Genomic DNA, 15488 nt, shown 5'->3' with positions numbered 1-15488 from the left:
TGACATTTTTATGGGATGTTAAATTACAATACGTTTATTGGAGAAGACATATTGGATGATTTCATCGCTTATTCATAGGGTGAGTTATTATTAACTATTACATAACGAAATATATTGTCTGAAGATCGACCAAACCAATAAATTTACATGGAACAGAAATAAATTGTTTTCGAAATCGAGAAGAGCTTTTTCTCTAATATCTTTCTTTCTTGCTGGCGACATTCCTTGGTTGCGGATAGTTGATCAACATTCTGATGGAATGATCTAAATTCATGCATCCTAGTCGTCTAATAGAGAGTATAAAAATTCAGATGAGCAGATGGTGGTTAATAAATAATAATACAGGAATGTTTGATGTTTTTAAACTCAACATTATTAAGTCATAATATGCTTAAATATTGAAAGTTTCAATTATTATAGTATGGATTGATATAGTTAATTGTGATTTGATTTATTTATTTGTTACATTACTACTACTCGTTGCCGACTAACCTACAATTGGTCTTTACAATAACTTAAGTTAAGTGTTAATGCTGCTTTTCTATGTGTTCTGTTCTGGTACTACTCAAAAGTTGTAACACTTCGATATTGACATGAGAATGGAGTCTTCTATCCCCTTGCGATTCTCTCGATTTCCTGAGTTTCAGTCGGTATCTAAAGGCTTCGGTGTAAGTAATCTATCCTGTAGTAACTGGTTATTCTAGAAAACTTGTATTTATATTACTTTTCGCAGAATATCCATATTTGAATTCCGTATCTCCATATAGGTTTCAATATTTGCTTATATAATAGCAATTAATTATGTACTGATAATTGTTATTTTCTTCCACCTAACCAATATATATTATTATATTTGAACAGTAGCTTTCTTTTTCTTTTTAACTTGTTCTTTCCAGCGGTAGTTCTGCATTATCTTATTTATTTATTTATCATTCTGAGTTACTTAACTACTATTACTTACTAATTTTTAACATACTATATAGAATGATAATATAAAATATTGTCATTGATGCTTGTGCGATTATACGTGAACTGCACATTATTTATATTGTCACTTGCTTGTTCTAATTTGCATGTGTCTTCTACGCTTTGTCATCGACAGCAAGTAGCCACCAAATGATGATACGATGATCTGAATGATGAAATGATGACTATGATATTTAATAAATGGTACTTAATAAATAATAATACAGGAATGTTTGATGTTTTTAAACTCAACATTATTAAATCATAATATGCTTAAATATTGAAAGTTTCATTTATTATAGTATGGATTGATATAGTTAATTGTGTTTTGATTTATTTATTTGTTACATTACTACTACTCGTTGGCGACTAACCTACAATTGGTCTTTACAATAACTTAAATCTAAGTATATATTTAGGAGGACACATCGGCCATCTTTTAGTGTTTCTGCTATCTGGTGTAATAATTTTTGAAAGTGTTAATGCTGCCTTTCTATTAAATACACCTCGTTACACTTTTTTTTTGAGTCTATGTGTTCTGTTCTGGTACTACTCAAAAGTTGTAACACTTCGATATTGACATGAATGGAGTCTACCCTTATATCCCCTTGCGATTGTCTTGATTTCCTGAGTTTCAGTCGGTATCTAAAGGCCTCGGTGTAAGTAATCTATCCTGTAGTAACTGTTTGTTCTAGAAAATTTGTATTTATATTACTTTTCGCATAACATCCCCATATTTGAATTCCGTATGTCCATATAGGTTTCAATACTTGCTTATATAATAGCAATTTATTATGTACTGATAATTGTTATTTTCTTCCACCTAACCAATATATATTATTATATTTGAACACTACCTTATTTTTCTTTTTAACATGTTCCTTCCAGCGAAGTCTTACATTCATTCGGAGTTACTTAACTACTATTACTCATTAATTTTTAAGATACTATATGGAATGATAATACAAAATATTGTCATTAGTGCTAGTGCGGTATGATTATACGTGAACTGCACATATACCGATTTACTTTCGTTAATTTTTATTTTATAGATTAGAGTCCGATTATGTATATTGTCACTTGCTTGTTCTAATTTGCATGTGTCTTCTGCGCTTTGTTTCCGACAACAAGTAGCCACCAAATGATGATACGATGACCTGAAAGATGAAATGATGACCATGATATTATCCATTTTCGGCATATCACATGTAAAAGTAGAAAAACAGTTGATTTCAATACATTTCGTTGTGGTACACCTGATTTAATTTATTTTATTGTAGAGTAGACTTCCTCTTGTCTAACTCCTGACATTTTGGATGTAATGTAAGATTTTAATAGTTCAGTGTATTGCTTCAGTAAAATTACTTTAGCTTATAAACGAGACCGACATGGCATCCCCAGCGAAGGCTTACATCTAAAAATATTCATTTTTAACTTCATCAGTTACTCTATGCATCTGGTCAAATATTGAATGCTTATTAATAAAACCAAACTGGTATGTAGGTATTAGGTATTAGGTTTTTTCTCTCTATAATATATTTTAACATATGTTTAATAGAACACAATGATCATATAAATGATGAATCATATAAATGATATCATTGTGTTAGTATCTATCCATTAACGCTGCTTGACACATAATGAGATGCAAAGACGTGTTTTTTATATGAAACAGATCCTGTTCCATTCCAGATTCACCAAATTTAGCTGGTGATGATCATTAGTGATAACTAAATGCTGGACAGTGTAAGAGCAAATCTTCATAAACACCGCTTTGATAAGGGATAAATAATGAGTACAAGAACTATGACTGCTGAAAGTTATATTCGAATTATAGCAGAATATATTAAAATAAAAATAATTCTGTTAGCTATTTTGAAACTAAACTATCTTCCTAACTCAACAGAAATAAAATCCGGAAATATCAGAACTAAATAGTTATTATCTAATTCAAACATTAATATTAAATAATGCATAGTTTAGATACCAAACGATTTTTCTGTAGATTAAAACACCTACATGTTATTATATTATTATGTTATTTTATTTTATCACTGTTGAAATATTTTAACAAATGTTTGAAAGAAAATTGTGATATTTGTCAGTGTCAGTTCAATTCAGTACTTTTATACGTCTTGGTTCTAAATTTATATTTTCGGAATATCTAAATTTTCAGTGTACGTACCAATATAATTTACCAACAAAATGGTTATGGATCAGTTCGTTACTACTTACAGAAAAGACTATCTGTGGCCTTATATCAAGACCCTAGGAGTAAGGTACAAGAAGACTATTAGAATTTTCAGTTTTGGATTGACTCCATCTCAACTTTTTGGAAGCTCCCACTTCCAAAAAGGTTGATTGACTTCAGTTTAATACAATTTTCAATTTTTTATCACCATTGTTTTTACTTTCGGGATATTTATGTTGGTGGAAATTTAAATTTAGCTGCAACCTGCAAATGGTTCAAAACAAAGTATCTTCATAGTTATATCTGTGATATCTATAGTTATATCTGGTATTATATATTACCTCATTTAATGTGAATCTAATGTAATTAATTAAAACCTACAATTTGCGTTTAAAATAACGTAGTAAATTTCATGTGTTACTTAACATTATGTTTTTTTTCTGTTAAATACACTTCAATGCACTACAAAATCAATTGGTGTGATACTTTTAAGTCTGTGTCCTGCTTGAATGTTATCTTGAGCTGTAATATTCTGTATTAATATAATAATGGAGTTTGTCTTTATGTCCCTTTGAGGTTCTTTTGACTTTCTGAGTAACAGCCAGTACTTAGTATTTGGGTGCATCTGCTATACCTCTTGGACTTTGTTCTGAATATTTGTAATTTATTTACATTATTACTTTTCGAAAATTTGATTTCCATATAATTATATACATTTTAGAACTTGCTTCCTCAACAGCAGTTTATTGTGTCCGAATAATTAAGGTTTTTTCCAATTAACCATTCGATATTTTTATATTTTAATTCCAGTTATTTTTTTAATCTTTTTTCCTGTGTGTGTGCTCCGAAATTCCTAATGCTAAATACACAAAACTTATTAAGACAATATTGGGCCAAAATTTAAGTCCAAAATCTGTTCAATAATTTTAAAGTTGAAAGATCGATCTGTATAGAAAAGGTGATTTTTTGGTAGACATAATTGCATAATAGTATATTAGCGACGTTCTAATTACGAAAATGTAATAATAAGCATATCCTCCGAGTATATATTGCCTCTATAGCGACTGTCGCAGGTGACTGTCGATTTTTCCTTGAGGTTTACAAAGGGATAGTTCTGACTCTGGTAGTATCAACATCCAATTCAATCAATATAGAACTGAGAAATATCCTGAACACCTTTTCACATTCTCGGACGGTTCCAAGAGCGATGACTATGTGGGGGCAGCATTTACATCGGTGATGTGGGAAGGACACTTCAGGATACCCGTTTCATCGAGTGTATTGACGGCTGAACTATTTGCCATGTATAGGGCCCTGACCTCAGAGCATTATGTGCAAGACAAAGGATTAGTTATCCCCCCGATTCAATGAGTTCCTTAAAGTGCCTCCAACAATATGTACCTTTACATCCAGTAGGAGTACTTATCCGTGAACTATGTGGCTGCTTTCTCACTCTGAGATCACTGAAAATGAAAGAGCGTATTACTTAGTCAAAAAGAGGGAGAGATCACTTACAGAAAATTTCATCTTCTGGAGTAGGGATATGAAGCACCACTCTACTAGAATCTTTAGACATCTAGACTAACTCAGATGGGATCTAACTGTAAACAACCTATATGGGAGGTGAAAAAAAGTGTTATCAGCGCTTTAACACCACTAATATCAGCAGGCGCAACTTAAGTTTATTCTCGCGTCTCAGAATTGGTCACTGCAAACTGACCGACGAATTTCTCATTAGGGGAAAAAGTCCACCACTGTGCGTCAAATGTGGTTCCTCACTGTCAAAACACATACACATACATATACTAACCAAATGCATAGAAAAATACTAACCGAATGCCGAAGGTACAACTCACAAAAACGGTTGGTCAACCTGGGAGAGAGGATGGACCAGTGTCTTAGGACTATTACTAGAAATATAATAGTGTGAATCTGTAATATCATGCATGTTCGTTTAACTTTTTTGTATTTTGTATCCTTATCACTGTCATGGGCTATGCGACCATTATACTATAACATTCATATATTCATGCATCTGTATGCTTTTGCATATTTTGCTTGTTCATCTTGAAACATACTTGTAATAATAATGCATACTTTAACTGATATCTGATACTATAAATTTGTGGTATATTGTATATCTGTAAATAGACCCTAAATAGTCCCGGGGGCTGATGGGTCTATAACATAAAAATAAATAATAAGCATATGGTAAACTATCTAGTAGCTTGATACAGTATTTGTTATTTCAAACAGTAAAATACTTTTGTTCAAAATGTTTAAAGTTTCTCCTCGCTGTTATTAAAACGTGCTAAAACGCAAATCTTCAAAATATAATTTAATTCGTAGCAAATTTATAATAAAATACCGCAAAAATATGAATATTACTACACACTCTCAGCAAAAACATTATAATATAACACAAAATATATAAGTGTAATTGTTCTATGTTCTATGTTTTCTTATTTTGTAGACCGCACCCTGAAATCAATCAATACAATCGAGAAAATGCCGTTCCTTGTGAGTGCCACAACATCGCTCGGCGTGAAAATAACCAACATGGTCATGAGCAAGATATCTTGGGGCCTCTGGCTTATCAAGAGGAGTCGTGGAGCAGACTGGGTCCCATGGGACCTCTGCTGGATCCGAAAATATATCCCGCCAAAGTATCTTCGGCTCCAGAGAGCCACGTGAGCAGGTTCAATCAACCTAACGTCTTCTTACAAAAGGTACAGTAAGATTTCCGTTTTGACAAAAGGTTCTGACTGTTTTAATAATAAATGAATATGTATTACTAAAGAACCGAATACAGTATGTCCCAAAAAACTGTACGAAAATTTAATCTCTCCTAACACAAAAGTAACAGGTCAATTGAAAAGTCCCCGGCCTACTATAGTAAAACAAATTTTTTTGGCAAAATTAGTTTTTTTATTCAACATAATTCCCTTCAAGAGCGATATATTGATTATAGCGATACTTTGGTTTAAAATAGCTTTGCTTTTAGTGCTTTGCCTCAAAATAGGCCTCAGTTTCGGCGATCACCTCTTCATTCGTCGAAAATTTTTTCCCGGCGAGTATACTTTTGAGATTTGAGAACAGAAAATAATCGCTGTGTACCAGCTCTGGAGAATATGGTGGATAAGGAGGCAATTCCAAGCCCAATTCATGTATTTTTGCAATCATATCCACTGATTTGTGACCCGGTGCATTGTCTTGGTGAAGCACCACTTTCTTCTTATTCAAATGCGGCCGTTTTTAGGCAATTTCGCCCTTCAAACGGTCCAACAACTCTATGTAATAGTCGCTGTTGATGGTCTTTCCTTTTTAAAATTAGTCAATGAAAATTATTCCATACGCATTCCAAAATACAGACGCCATAACCTTGACAGCCGAATGTTGCCTTTTCCCATACTTTGGAGCGGGTTCATCGTGTGCAGTCCACTCGGATGACTGTCAATTGGATTTCTGAATAAAATGATGGAGTCATGTTTCATCACATATCGACGCAAAAACTCGGGTTTATTACGCTTGATCATCTTCAAACACTGCTCCGAATTATCAACTCATCGTTGTTTTTGGTCAAAAGTGAGCTCGCGCGGCACCCACTTGAGAGAGCTTTCTCGTACCCAAATATTCGTAAATGATATGATGTACACGTTTAGTTGACATCTTAAGGACGAGATCGCCGAAAATGGCCGCATTTGATGAAAAAGAAAGTGCTGTTTCACCAAGACAATGCACCGTGTCACAAGTCAGTAAAAACGATGGCAACAATCCATCAATTGGGCTTCGAATTGCTTCCTCATCCACCGTATTTTCCAGATCTGGTCCCCAGCGACAATTTTCTGTTCTCAGATCTCAGAAGAATGCTCGCTGCGAAGAAATTTTCTAATTCTAATTTAAACCATTTTTCTATTGTTGCTAAGTTTTATAGACCTTTGTCACATCAACCGCCTTCAAGACTTAAATCTATTTTTAAACGAACCAGTATACTTATAAGCCATTATTTTTGAAGCCGCAGATTCATTATTAATATCTTAATCATTTCGATATGAATTCAACCTTTAAAGCTTTTTTAGAAATAATTTAAACCTCACACAATGTTCCATGTTTTCCTACTGCTGAAATGCACTAATATATTATATTTCAAATTTCAATAACTAAAAAATAAATTGATAGATTGAAGAGAAATTTTGGTTATATCCTTATCACACGTGAAATATCGAAATAACAAATAAACATTAGTTAGATTTTGGGTATGTTGGAAACAAAACAAATAAAAGTGACTGCTTTATTGTTCTTTACGCTATTCTTCTTCAGTTCAGACGTATATCTTTTGGGCCTTATATCAACAATTTTAAATCCCACAAAATTAAGGCTTATGTCAACACTTCTATATTGATGTAAAATAATTCTTCAACCACTAATACTCTTTATCAAAGCCATCATAACAATTTAGATAAATATCATGGGAATCTAACTTTCTAGCTTCAAGAAAAATATCCCTTCATATACGAATGTTTGAGGACCGCACCACCTGATGACCTTCTTGCCAGGATCAACAAAGACCGACTTAGTTCCACCTATCAAGTAGATTATTGTAGAAAAAGTAAGAACTATTAATTTTCATATTATCATGTTATCATGTTATCAGTGAGTGCTTTAGTCGACATTAAAAAAATGCTATCGTAAAAGTAACGGTTTTAACAGTGTTTAGCTAAATATTGTACGTATATAAATTATTTTCAAGAGATACATATAGACTAGCAATTATTTTTAGGGGAATATCCATCGGCACCATACGATGAACTGTTACGAGCTGCTGGTGTTGAAGGATCAGCCTCCTGCCCTGAACCCATCGCACTGCCCGGCGATACCTGCAAAATTTACAGAAACTCAAGGGTAACTGATTCCGGAGCTTCTCGAGGTGGTAGCCATCCATGTGGTGGTATACATAAAGCAAAAGAAGCAGCCTATTGTGGTAAATGTCATATAAATTAAATAAAATATGAATGTTTCTAATGACAACATAATATGTATTATCCTATTAATTAAATTGGCATTTTGAAAGATTCATTTGAAAGAATTCTAACAACACACAACACTAAACCGTTTAGAGACCATTAGTATCCATATCGACATTGACATTGAACACTGACCAATATATTTAAAAAAGTTTTAAAATATTTCTTTCGAATAACGACATGATATACTTAAAATTTTGTAAATAATTTGTTGAAATTTAAGATTAATTAGAGATTAGAGTGTTGGGCTTTGATTTGATACTGCTTTACAATTTTGCTTGGTTTGTAATAATTTACATTTCTTTTTAGTTGGTAATTGTAAAGGTCACTTTTCGAGTATTACACCAGGAGCTACCGAATACCAAGACGCCATATCCAGGCTGGGAAATCTCATCATTCGGGATAGATTACATGACCCAAGCGTTCAGAAGAGTGGTTATTACAGCAAGCCATCGACAAAATAAGTGATAGTTAATCATATTGAATCATCATATGTAGCGTTGATAAAAGTAACAAATCAATAATAACATAGTGAAAAAGAATTTAATAAATAAAAAAATTACTATGAAAATGTATATGTTTATATTATTAATATTTGATCATATGTAATTGCTATGGGGAACCACTATATATATATATATCCATCATACAACGGTTTCAAAATAAAATGTTGCGTGCCATTTTCGATGCTCCGTACTATGTTTCAAATGATTTTAAAGTAATACAACGCGATATTCTTCTAGAACCAATAACGAGTGTAATTCAACGTGTTTGTGTGACGTACTTCGAAGGAGTGTTAGTGCATCCCAATGTACTCGCTAATCAGCTAAATATACGAAGTGAAGAGCGTAGACTAAAACGTCCAACATCACCCGATCCGATTATTGGAGATCACTTAATAAAGTGATTTTCCACATGTCATTTATATATAATATAAACATAACAAATACTTATTCCCCTCTAGGCTTATAGTGGATCTACTAAAAGTAATAAAAGAATTATATATATATATATATATATATATATATATATATATATATATATATATATATTAATAGATACATACTAAGAATTATTATTAAGATTAAGTTTTAATGTTCTGTTTGAAGAAATCTGCTGTTAGAGCATATCCCAGCTGACCAATTTGGTTTAATGCTGTGAAAGTTGTAAATTTGAGGTCAGGACAATTTTGTATGAGGCAAAGAATGTCCGAAGAGAACAGAAGAAAAAAACTAAATAAAACGGGACAAAGCATTCTTAAATATAAACATAAAAAATAAATATAAACAGGCTGATAGTTAAAAGAAGTAAATAATATAAAATTCAAAAAAGTTGGTATCAATTTTAGAAATTATTTTGATTACCCAACTTTGTAATTTCACAAAATAATTGTTCAACAGCAACTAAGCCTATTTATTTATTTACAATATTATTTTAACTATTACCATTTGACCAATTTGAAGGCTGTACGAGCAACAAATTACATTTGTTTTGTTCGTAATTTAGTTTTGTGTGTATGTCACAAAATTATATTATTATTTTTGTATCCTTTGGGCTCAGTTTGACCCCCTTCCCCCAACAGATCCTTGGTTCCAATGGGACCACCTCGGAAGTCCACTCTTTCGCACGGAAGTGCAGATCAGTCGAATATAGAAGCTCCTCCTTCTTTTAATCATTCTTAAATAATAAGGATCCATCAGCTTCTGAATAATAAATTAAGATTAAATTCGATTAGCTAATGTCATCTTCAGACTTTTATATAATGTTTTAAGGTAAAAACACTTATAGATTCTATATTGATAAACTTATCCAATTTAAATATTTCAAGCTCAATTGAGAGTCCTAATATTTTAATATCAAACTCAACTCAGTTAAATGATTCCTTCATTTAACTGAAGAGGTCCGTCTGTTGGTATACAGGAACATCAACCAGCACGCTCCAGAGTAGTTCGGAAACTTATAGACCTTGTTATTAATTACATTTCGATCAATACATCGTGTATAGTACATGATCAGCATCGATTCTTAGCGAACACTCAGTAATAGTATCAAATTGTCACAAGACCTTTTCTGCGCGCAAGAAAATACCTTTAGCACTTTTCAGGTCGATTTCTGTAAATTAAAATACTTTATAGTCAGATTGATGCCATCCCTTAGCTTCGACTCTTTTGATTTTGATTCAGAATATTGTTGATAGAGGCAAGACGCATCCATACCCTTAGGACAGTCAGCTGTAGGAGTAAATATATTTACCACAACATTCTAACATCAGATGGAACTTCCGTAAAGTCACAAGATGAGCATCTCAAATAATGAAGGGATTTCGCAGCCCTACAATTATGGCCCACCGGATTTAACAACTCCGCCAACAATTGAAGTCCTAGAATTTTCATTTTCCGCAAACAGGCCCACAATGAACGAATTGTGAATGGCGGTTGTGTAGATAAGATTTTCTGAGAGCGTGCAATTGTCGATTTTATTGATTTTCGCACTGCTTTCGACTGTATACACATACACTTCTTCAAGCATCTTCCATTAGTTTTTAGTGCGAAATGGTTGGACAAAAAATATTTTGCATCCAAGCCGGTGTTCGCTAAAGAGATATCGAGTCTTCGCTGTGTTACAACATAGAAGTGGATGCAATTATGGATAAAAAAATTTAAAAACAGACATGGCGTCCAATATGATGCTAAGTACAGGAATTCAAACACTTGGCATGCATCAGTAATACATTGGTTTAAGATGCGATAATCAGTACATAGTTGAAGAACAGATTCAGAGTCGCAGATTTCAATAGCCTGAACATGTGTATCGAATATAATATTTTCTCCCAGATATCTATGACGAAATCAAAATTTTAGGTGGAAAAGTTAGGGAACAGCTCCGAAAACGACATGGACCATAATCAGAAGACTATCGAAAACAATCTAAAAAAAGGAAACTGACATTTTCGATGACTAGAACAGCTGCGGCCGATTACCATCTGTGACGAGATTTAGTGAAGAAGCAGCATATTTATTGAGTAGACACTCTCACCAAGTGCACATATATAGACTAATAATGATGATGATAATATAAAAAGGTCTTCTTCATAGTGGTGATATGATGTACAAAATGATTTTAATATATTTTTTATTACACTCAAATATATTTTTCGAATATCGACTAAATACATAACTTTGAAAAGTTCAAATCAAACTTAATTAACAGTGAACTAAATTGATTAAATGGATAATAAATTTTATACAAAAGTTATCGAACTCATCCACGAACACAAGTCTAACAAAATTTTAATAAAATCAGGATATTATAAAACGAAGTTAGTTTTAAACTTTCATGATTTATAATATCTTTAACTAATTTAAATCATTTTAATATTAAAAATATTATATATTTATTAAAACCTTTAAAAAATATTTTTTAGCTGATTTGTTGAAGAGACATCCAAGAAACATGCTTGCAGCTTCTAAAGAACATGTTCCCAATGACAATGTGTTGAGGAATAAAGCTCTGAGACAAAGCACCATCACCAAGTACTTCGTCGAATCAGGAATGCCCAGCGAGAAAGAAATGAATAAGAATCGCAGTAATGACATATTTTATAATTTTTTACTATATTTTTTTGGCTTCTACTTCCTCCATATTATATTCAATCATTTGTTGTTTTAGTTAAAGTATTCAAAATCCCTCCCAAAAATACCCCACCAGAAAAAACTATTTATCAATTAACCATTGGTAAATTGGGTAGTTCTTTGTTGCAAAAACACAGTTAGTTTAGTTCAAAATAAATGTCTGTCCTAAACGAAAGTTGTTTTATTCGATTAAGCGATGATGGTTGCTTGTTTCATTTGTTCAACAGGTGACGATATAACAATGTGGAACCCCTTCAACGACTCCACCAAGGAACACAGTCCTGTGATCGAAACGTGGGGAAAGATGGTCTATAGACAGTCACCTCTAAGGCATCATCAAGGGAAATAAATGCCGTATGAATTATTTTGGCTATTGTTCTTGGATAATGACACCTTTTAGTTTAGATCCTGATGGCGCATGATGCTTACAAATTCCAATATGAAGAAGTATTTGCGAACTGTACGTAAGAGGTCAACTTTAGTCAATTTTAAAGGAATCTAACCATCCAAGTTATGTTAATCATTGGTTTTACCGATGCAACAACAGTGCTAAGATATTTTTCATATTCCTAAAAATAAAAAACAAATGTTGTTAATTATACCAAACCTCTTATGGTTTACAATGGCGACGATCAAATTAATTTTACTATGACTGTAAATTAATTTTGAACTGTTTGTATATTTTATAGCTTATTTATGTTTCATCACTACACTTCTATACTAAATAATATTAGCTAGTGCTCTCAATCCTTGTATAGTTTATTCCAAAACATTTTCTCCCTTATTTATCATTCTGATCGCATATAAATATGTGGAAACAAATAATTCATTAACTGCTGAGCTATTTAAAATTCTTTTAAGGTTCAAGCTGCGTTTTCATTCAATAAATCTTTGTTTCAATCAGTTCTATGTTTTCGGATTTTTCTTCGGACCTCCGAGTTATAATCGTCATCGTTTTGATCCACAAAAAAATAAAAATGACAATTGGTATATCGTGGTGCAACATCGATAAAAGTTAGTAAAAGTATTTGATCAACTTCGGCTGCAGATTTCCACAAATCTAACGGCAAAAGTAATGCACGGCAAAAATACAATTTCGAGCCCTCTATTTATACATTTTATAGTTTATATATATTGAATAACAGCTAACAAGATCTATAAACGAACTAATGCAAGTTACCAACTCGAAATAAATGAAAATAGCACCGCTAATCATAGAAAATAGATGTCAGTACATCTATCTCTATGGTAATATGATAAAATTTACATTGAAAAGAAAGATAGTAGAAAAATTGCATTTAAAATTAAGGAACTGTACTATTTACTGGACGATAATCCCATCAGTCCAACTTATTCAACAATCCAAAGGTGTTAAAACAAATATCTTCACATATATAATTTGACTTAGTTTAATTTTATCTCTAGGAAAAAAATGGTTTGTAAATTCAGACGCAATTGAGATGCTTCGAGCAAATCAAGAGTAGTAACAAATCAATTTGTAATTAAGATTGTACTAAGCATATCTAAAAAATTTGCTATAGTGTAAACAACAATATTTCTCAGCTATGGTCACTTTTTAAGTAATATCATTTGCTAAAACAATTTTTACATAGGCTTCTTCACATTTCTATGACTAAAAAAGTTAATTACTAATAACAAAAATAAACTATTGAGAGCGAAATTAGGGCAGTGTTCTGAAAAATTAATCAAATCTACGTTTTGAATATTTTCTGAGCCCTCTTGTTGTAATAACCGTAAAAGATTTTTCACTGTCCTCTAAGAGATAAATTAATTTATAATTAAGATTGTACTAAGCGTATCTAATAAAGATGTTATTAAAAAAAAACTTGACTTGTCCTCAGTTCATCGAAAAATTGCAAGCAAACTACTGTAACATTCCTAGTATTTATTTCAAAATTCTTCGTGTATAAGCAACTCTTGATGCATGTATTTTTTCAAATATAAACGCATAATCCACAATTCATCATCGCGTACATTTACACGATTAGTTTTTATATTTCTAAATTTATGAAATCCAACATAACATTTCTGTTTGCCTTCAAGTAGAAAAGACTAATATTACTGTATATGGTAAACTATTATTTAAAGCATTAGGAAATTACTAACCAACAGTCTACTAAGGAATTACTCAAACACTGAGAAGCGTTTTCTTATTAGCAACCTCAAAATAAAAAGAATTTGGCATCGAATTATTACCGGTATTTAAAAATGTATATTATTGCAACAACCATAAGTTTAAGAAATAGTAGATACCATATCATTTTATCAGTGGTATTGATAAATAATCTTTCGTTTTATGTCCATATGTTTCAAAAAATGTTTAAATTCAACTTGACGGCACATTTCTCTCTTTGGTGCTATACCTTGCCCATATAAATGTCCGTGGACTTGACTCTTATAACAGGTTAATTGAAAAGTTTTCGGCCTGACACATAGATGGCGCTACTAGAATTAAATCTATAATTAGTTTGTGAATTATAGCATTTTGAAGGAAGCAAGTTTGTGAAAAAGATGGACAAAAAGGAATTTAGCGTCTTGATAAAATATTGCTTATTGAAGGGAAAAAATAATAAAATATTGCTTATTGAAGGGAAAAAATACAGTTAAAGAAAAAAACTTGGCTTGATGCCGAGTTTCCGGACACTGCTCCAGGAAAACAACCATCAAGGATTGGTATGTTAAGTTTAGACGTGGTGAAATGAGCACCGAAGACGGTGAACGCATTGGACGCCGAAAAGAGGTTGTTACCGACGAAAACATAAAAAAAATGAATAAAATGATTTTGAATGCCCGTAAATTGAAATTGAATAATATAGCAGCAATAGCAGCATTCTAAAGATATAAACTGGACGTGTACATCATATTATTCACGAATATTTGGGTATGAGAAAGCTCTGTGCAAAATGAGTGAGGCGCGAGCTCAGTTTTAACCAAAAACAACGACGAGTTGATGATTCGAAGCAGTGTCTGAAGATGAATAAGCGTAATAAACCAGAGTTTTTGCGTCGATATGTGACAATGGATGAAACATGGCTCCATCATTTAACTCCGTCCAATCAATAGTCATCCGAGTGGAATGAATGCAATGAACCCGCTCCAACGCGTGGGAAAACCCAAGAGTCGGCTGGCAAGGTTATGGCGTCTGTATTTTGGGATGCTCGTGGAATAATTTTCATTGAATATTTTGAGAAAGGAAGGACCATCAACAGCGACTATTACATAGCGTTATTGGACCGTTTGAAGGACGAAATCGCTGAAAAACGGCCGCATTTGAAGAAAAAGTAAGTGCTGCTACATCAAGTCAATGCACCGTGTCACAAGTCAGTGAAAACGATGGCAAAAATCCATGAATTGGTCTTCGAATTGCTTCCTCATCCACGGCATTCTCCAGATTTGGCCCCTAGCAACTATTTTCTGTTCTCAGATGTCAAAAGAATGCTCGCTGGGAAGAAATTTTCGTCGAATGAAGAGGTGATGGCCGAAACTGAGGCCTAATTTGAAACAAAGGCTAAATCGTACTGCAAAAATGGTACCGAAAAGTTGGAGAATCGCTATAATCAGTCGGAAGGAAATTATGTTGAATAAAAAAAATAATCCTGGTAAAAAATGTGTTTTACTATGGTAGGCCGGGGACTTACCTCAATTCACCTGTTA

At 32.5% G+C, this 15488-nt stretch overlaps 1 protein-coding gene across 3 annotated transcripts; it reads left to right on the top strand.

Annotated features, from left to right (window-relative positions):
- The first annotated feature begins 3072 nt into the window (after positions 1-3072).
- On the top strand, positions 3073-12177 carry LOC143191875 (uncharacterized). 3 transcript variants are annotated; one of them, XM_076397315.1, is made up of 5 exons: positions 3073-3245; positions 5631-5886; positions 7646-7766; positions 11606-11767; positions 12041-12177. In XM_076397315.1, exons 1-5 carry the CDS (start codon positions 3172-3174, stop codon positions 12160-12162), a joined length of 735 nt encoding a protein of 244 aa, XP_076253430.1. In that variant the 5' UTR covers positions 3073-3171; the 3' UTR covers positions 12163-12177. The 3 variants fall into 3 exon arrangements, with proteins under 3 accessions (XP_076253430.1, XP_076253431.1, XP_076253429.1); XM_076397316.1 differs by lacking the exon at positions 12041-12177 and adding an exon at positions 11851-11979; XM_076397314.1 differs by lacking the exons at positions 11606-11767; positions 12041-12177 and adding exons at positions 7938-8138; positions 8491-8747.
- The last annotated feature ends 3311 nt before the right edge of the window (positions 12178-15488 follow it).

This window comes from Rhynchophorus ferrugineus, unplaced genomic scaffold (genome assembly GCF_030347505.1).
Source record: "Rhynchophorus ferrugineus isolate W39M unplaced genomic scaffold, kcgeb_rfMv2 rfM2, whole genome shotgun sequence".
Lineage (NCBI taxonomy): Eukaryota > Metazoa > Arthropoda > Insecta > Coleoptera > Curculionidae > Rhynchophorus > Rhynchophorus ferrugineus.
Note: the sequence above shows the minus strand (reverse complement) of the source record. Positions and strands in the feature narration are given on the sequence as shown.

Excerpts from the sequence above, each read along its gene's own strand:
- LOC143191875 (XM_076397314.1), top strand. The coding sequence starts at position 3,172 with ATGGTTATGGATCAGTTCGTTACTACTTACAGAAAAGACTATCTGTGG. Across the intron at positions 3,246-5,630 it reads ATCAAGACCCTAGGAGTAAG|ACCGCACCCTGAAATCAATC; the intron begins GTACAAGAAGAC and ends CTTATTTTGTAG. Across the intron at positions 7,767-7,937 it reads AGTAGATTATTGTAGAAAAA|GGGAATATCCATCGGCACCA; the intron begins GTAAGAACTATT and ends AATTATTTTTAG.